At 44.1% G+C, this 5865-nt stretch overlaps 1 protein-coding gene across 5 annotated transcripts in view; it reads right to left on the bottom strand.

The window, feature by feature from the left end:
• Positions 1-5865, bottom strand: part of GREB1L (GREB1 like retinoic acid receptor coactivator) — a 343344-nt gene that overhangs the window by 80179 nt on the left and 257300 nt on the right. For all 5 annotated transcript variants that reach the window (XM_045296084.1, XM_045296083.1, XM_045296086.1 and 2 more), the window contains one exon: positions 1938-2071. In XM_045296084.1, coding sequence (XP_045152019.1) covers positions 1938-2071 — 134 coding nt within the window. The remainder of the gene's footprint in view (positions 1-1937; positions 2072-5865) is intronic.

Below are 5865 nucleotides of genomic sequence, written 5' to 3'. Positions count from 1 at the left end.
GGGGGGGTGGGGGGGTGGGCAGTTCTACTCTGTCCTAAAGCTTGGCTATGAGCTAGGATTGACTCAATGGCAGTGAGTTTATTATTATTAGCTGGAGATGTATGTGTGACTGGCCTCGAGATAAAGTCAAAATTAGAATAAATGATACCTTTAGAAGGAGCCCTGACATAGAGTTGTTGGGTTGAGTGTTGCATTGCTAACCCACAAGGTCGGTGGTTCAAACCCCAAAGACACTCATGGGAGAAGATGAGGCTATTTGTTTCCATAAACATTTACAGTCTTGGAGACCCTCTGGAGGGTCACTAAGAGTTGGAATTAACTTGATGGCAGTGGGTTTGGTTAACATTAATGTACAGGAACCCAGATGGTACAGTGGATTAAGCATTAAGCTATAAATAGCAAGGCTGGTGGTTCAAATCCTCTCACTGTTCCCCAGGAGAAAGATGAGGATGTCTGCCCCTGTAAAGAATGACAATCTTGGAAACATTAAGGAGCAGTTCCCCTCTGACCTACAGGGTTGCTATGAGTCCGATTCGACCAGACAGCAGTGGGTGGGGCTAGGTGCTAGGGGAAATCCTGGTGGTTCAATTTTTTAGTTGGCAACTGGTTAAAGAGCTCAGTGGCTAACTTTTTAAAAAACTGAACCACCAGCTGCTCTAAGGGAGAAGGATGTCGTGGTCTGCTTCCACCAAGATCTACAGCCTCAAACCACTGTGGGGCAGTTCTACCCTGGCCTGAGGGCTGCTCTAAACTAGGATTGGCCTGATGGCAGTGGGTTTAACATACAGGCATTTTACTTTCACACTCCGAAACTTTAAAATACCTTTAAAAATGAATACTTTTCCTAACCTGTTACCTTTGCTTTAGACTGACATGATAATGTAAATTATAACCTAATGGATGTTAATGGAACTATCCACTAAAATACCAGCTATGAAATTTTGAGTGGTGCTGCTGTGAAGAAGGGTAAATTCCAAGTTTAGATCCTAAAGAAATTTAAATGCATCTCGTCAACTAGTGCCCCAATGCTCTCCTCATTGGATGGTCAAACATTTAGATCTGTTGTTGGGTGCTGCGAAGTCGGTTGTGACCTATAAAAACAAACCAAAAAACCTCAGCTGTCAAGTTGATTCCAACACACATCGACCCTATATTGGGTTTCCGACAGTCTCCTCTTTTTCTTAAGGAACAGCTGGTGAGTTTGAACTGTCAACCTTCTGCTTAGCAGCCCCAAAGCACCTAGGGTTTCTTTATGGCAATTTATATGTCCCAATGACTCTACTTCCCCTTTGGATCGATGATTTAAAGTCCGACAGGAAAAAAGTAGGGAAACCCATTAGTCTTCCAGAGATTAACTGAGAGCTGGGAAATGCAAAGGCAGGAAAGATGGAAATGTCCTGACCCTTAATTCCTGAGGTTAGGGCGAGGGAGGAGGGAGGAGCGAGCCAAAGACTGGAACGCCTTCAAATTGTCTGATAACTCCAGAATTTTTTCCAGCTTGTACTCAAAATCATAGTCAGGTTTTAATAGAGCCATCTGAGCACACTTCCTGAAGCAGGCAGAGGAAAAGGAGGAAAGAAACTGTGTACAAGTCAAGGGTGGAGGGCAAGGAAAGGGCACACTTCAGAGAATGGTCTTCACAGGCAAAGCCCTCCAGCCCTCCTGGTGAAGCGTGTCTGAGAAGGGATCCACAGCACTGAACGTGGTGCTCGGTCCCCTTTTCTGGCCGCTGTTTTCCTTGTGGACCCAGCATGATCCTGTGAAGCCCCTGTGAGTACAGGCCATCTTAGGGAAGAGCATTTTTATTCTGCCTTCTAACTAGAGCATCATTTGGACAGCCCCGGCTTGATCCAACTCCCTGAGACACGGGCACAGGAGGCTTCGGGTTGTTTGAGAGGAAAGTGCAGTTTTAGAGAAAGCAGGGAGTTCTCATTTACCTCTCCAGGAGTGTGTTCACCATTTTTTCAAAAGTCTCATCACATCTTAGAAGCGGACTGGTCACTCCCCACTGCAGAGACCTGCTGTACTCGTTCAAGCCAAAGTACAGCTTCTCCTCACAGCCCAGGTCCTCCTGGTTCAAAAGACAGAACAAGGCCCAGTGAAGACAGCATGGAACGTGCCTGGCTTTCTAGGGGAAAAGTATTCTGTAAGATGTTTTTTCTTGGAAGGTTAAAAAAAAAAGAAGAAGAAGAAAGGTTATATAACCCGATGCCAATTCTACAATTTTTCAGTGGCATCCAGTTTCATTTTGGGAGCACCTGGGTGGTGACATGGTGGGTACTCTCTGTGGCTAACCAGACGGCTGATGGTTTGAGTCCACCCAGAGGCATCACAGAAAGAAGTCTGGCAGTCTACTGGACAGCTCCGAGAGCACCCACATTGGTTGTCATGAGTTGGACTGAGCGACCCGGCCCTTGGTTCGTTAGTGAAAGGTTGACAGGCTGTAAGGCAGATGGGACTACACAGATGGTGGGTTTGCTTTTCTCTTGACTGTATACATTCTTGACACGACGGACTGACACAGTGGCTGCCACAGTCGACCCCAACATAGGAACACTTGTGTGGTTGGCCCAGGACTGCGCAGTGTTTCCCTCTGTTGTCCCCTGGGTCAGTCTGAGTCAGAACCGCTCGAGGGCACCTGGCCACATGCTTTCTGAGGAGTAGCATTTTTTTTAGGGTTGGTATGAAGACAAGGTTAGGTAATCTCAACCTCCATTCTTTGCCTACTCTAAAATTCATTCTATACTGATAATAATGAGGGGGCTTCATAAAGCTTGTGGACAATTTTAATGAAAATATAATGGAATTTTCCCATAAAATAATTTTTTTGCACCCCTCTCATATGATATGCAAAAAACTCTGGAGACTGGCAAACTGAGAACACCTTCCCTGTTATGGAGAAAGTTAAACTTTCCTGGCATGATTTAATGGTGCTATCTTTAAGGAAGAAATTTATTTTATTTTATTTTAAAAATCATTTTATTGGGGGCTCATACAACTCTTATCACAATCCATACATACATCAATTGTGTCAAGCACATTTGTACATTCATTGCCCTCATCATTCTTAAAGCATCCGCTCTCCACCTAAGCCGCTGGCATCAGCTCCTCATTTTCCCCCTTCCTCACTCCCCCCTCCCTCATGAACCCTTGATAGTTTATAAATTGTTATTTTGTCATATCTTGCCCTGTCCGACATCTCCCTTCACCCACTTTTCTGTTGTCCGTCCCCCAGGGAGGAGGTCACATGTAGATCCTTGTAATCAGTTCCCCCTTTCTACCCCACCCTCCCTCCACCCTCCCAGTATCGCCACTCACACCACTGGCCCTGAAGGGATCATCTGCCCTGGATTCCCTGTGTTTCCAGTTCCCATCTGTACCAGTGTCCATCCTCTGGTCTAGCCAGACTTGTAAGGTAAAATTGGGATCATGATTGTGGGGGAGGAGGAAGCATTTAGGAATTAGAGGAAAGTTGTATGCTTCATTGTTGCTACATCCCACCCTGACTGGCTCATCTCCTCCCCGAGACCCCTCTGTAAGGGGATATCCAGTGGCCTACAAATGGGCTTTGGGTCTCCACTCCACGCTCCCCGCCATCATTCACTATGGTAAGATTTTCTGTTCTGATGATGCCTTATACCTGATCCCTTCGACACTTCGTGATCGCACAGGTTGGTGTGCTTCTTCCATGTTGGCTTTGTTGCTTCTGAGCTAGATGGCCGCTTGTCTACCAGAAATTTATTTTAAAACAGAGCACCTCTACTTTGTCTTCTTAAGCAGAATACACACAGCCTTTCCGCTGTCTCCCTTCTTGATGACTCAGTCAGCGCCATGAAGATGAACAACTGCTCTGGGGTAGGACACAAGGTGCCCGCAGTGGGATCTAAGACGGTGACAGGCTGCTTGTCCCTAAACTACATGGTCTCAGGATATGACATAAGTTCAGAGCTGATGTATTTTTTTAAAAAAATAAAATTGTTTTCCTGCCTGTCTTCTATAATAATTTTCACATTCATTTATCCTTGTCTACACCGCCTATGTCAGTCTCACTGATATTTGTTATGTATAGACATCTCATTAATTGTCCTCCAACTCATTTTACAAAGGTGGTGATTAAGACAGCTTCAAAATATTTATTGTTGTTAGCTGCCAACAAGCTAGCCCCCAACTTATGGTGGCCCCAGGCAGGAAGTTTACCACTTTAACTACCAGTGACTCTTTCAGATCTGTGTATATATACCTATTAAGATAAAAATAAGTAATCAGAGAAAGAAAATACAAGCAAGTACAGGAGAAATAAGATAAGCCCAGGGATAAGCTCACTGCTTCCCAAAATGCATGTACTAGTTCATTTAACTTGCAGCTTTTAGGTTTTTGAGTCCTGAAAAAACAGTTGAACTTTTTGTTGTTATAATAGGATCTTTTTTGAAATAAACAGACTTTAAGCATAGATTACGGTATGTTTTTATAAATACTGGGGGCTTAGTGCACAGATAAGAGGAATCCATCTCAGAGACTTAGAAACTGTCTTGTTTCTTTCCTGCTGGATTCCTGGCTGTGTTCAGGAAGTCATTTCAGAATGGAAAAAGTAATTTAAGTTTACCTCATCTGGTCTGTGGCTGAACAACAGAAACTGGGGAAAGGGAGGCAGTGTTCAGTGTAAGATATGAAAATAATAAAAATTTATAATTTATCAAGGGGTCACGAGGGTGGGGGGAGGGAGAAGGGAGGGAAAAAGACGAGCTGATATGTGCCCAAATAGAAATGTAAATATTTAGAAAATCATCATGGCAACATATGTACAAATGTCTAATACAATGGATGTATGGTTTGTTATAAAAGCTGTAAGAGAGCCCAATAAAATTATCTTTAAGAAAAGAGCAACCAATAAAGAAGACTAGAGACCACTGGGGGGAAAACAGTGGGCAGAGGACGTGCACAGGCACTTACTGAAGAAGACACTCAGGCAGTCGGCACGCATCTGAAGACATGCTCGTGATCAGAAGCCATCAAGACAATGAGAGAATCATCTCACCCCACACTAACAGCAAAATTACGAAAAACAGAAAACAACAAATGCTGGTGAGGGTGAGGGTGGGGAGAAACAGAAATACCTATGACTCAGCAATCGCTCAGCCTTCCTAATGCCTCAGCCCATGAATACCGCTCATGTGGTGGTGACCCCCCAGCCACAAAATTATTTTCATTGCTACTTCATAACTATAATGTTGTCACTGTTATGAATCAGGAGACCCCTGTGAAAGGGTTGTTCGACTCCCAAAGGGGTCACGACCGACAGGTTGAGAACTGCTGCTCTACTTGGTACCCAGCCTAGAGAGAGAAGAAAACCACGACACAAACAAATATATGCACAGCCATGTTCACTGCCCCACCACTCTCAATAGCAAAAGATGGGAACAACCTAATTCAAAGAATAAGATGAATCTTGAGACTTGACCGGCAAACCCTCCTAAAGGTCAACAAACAGACCTTGAACTATTTACAGGCTTTTCTGGGGTTTTTTGTCATTGGTTTTGTTGTCTCTTATTGCTTTGTTTTTCTCTGTCTGTTTTTTGTGCATATTATTATCTCTGCAGGTCTATCTACATGAGATAGGCAGGAGAAACAATCTGGAGGAGAAAACAGACTGCAGGTTCTGGGAGGATGTGGGAGAGGGGGAGGTGGAGAAAAGGAAGTGGTGTTAACAAACCCAGGGACAAGGGAACAACAAGTGATCCAAAATCGTTGGCGAGGAGGGTGTAAGAGGCCTGTAAGGCGTGATCAAGGGCAATGCAACCAAGAGGAATTACTGAAACTCAAATTAAGGCTAAGCATGATAATGGGACAAGAGGAAAGTAAAATGAA

This window comes from Echinops telfairi, unplaced genomic scaffold (assembly GCF_000313985.2).
Source record: "Echinops telfairi isolate 266 unplaced genomic scaffold, ASM31398v2 ScPeMD7_7400;HRSCAF=8409, whole genome shotgun sequence".
Lineage (NCBI taxonomy): Eukaryota > Metazoa > Chordata > Mammalia > Afrosoricida > Tenrecidae > Echinops > Echinops telfairi.
This window is presented reverse-complemented; position numbering and strand designations above follow the sequence as displayed.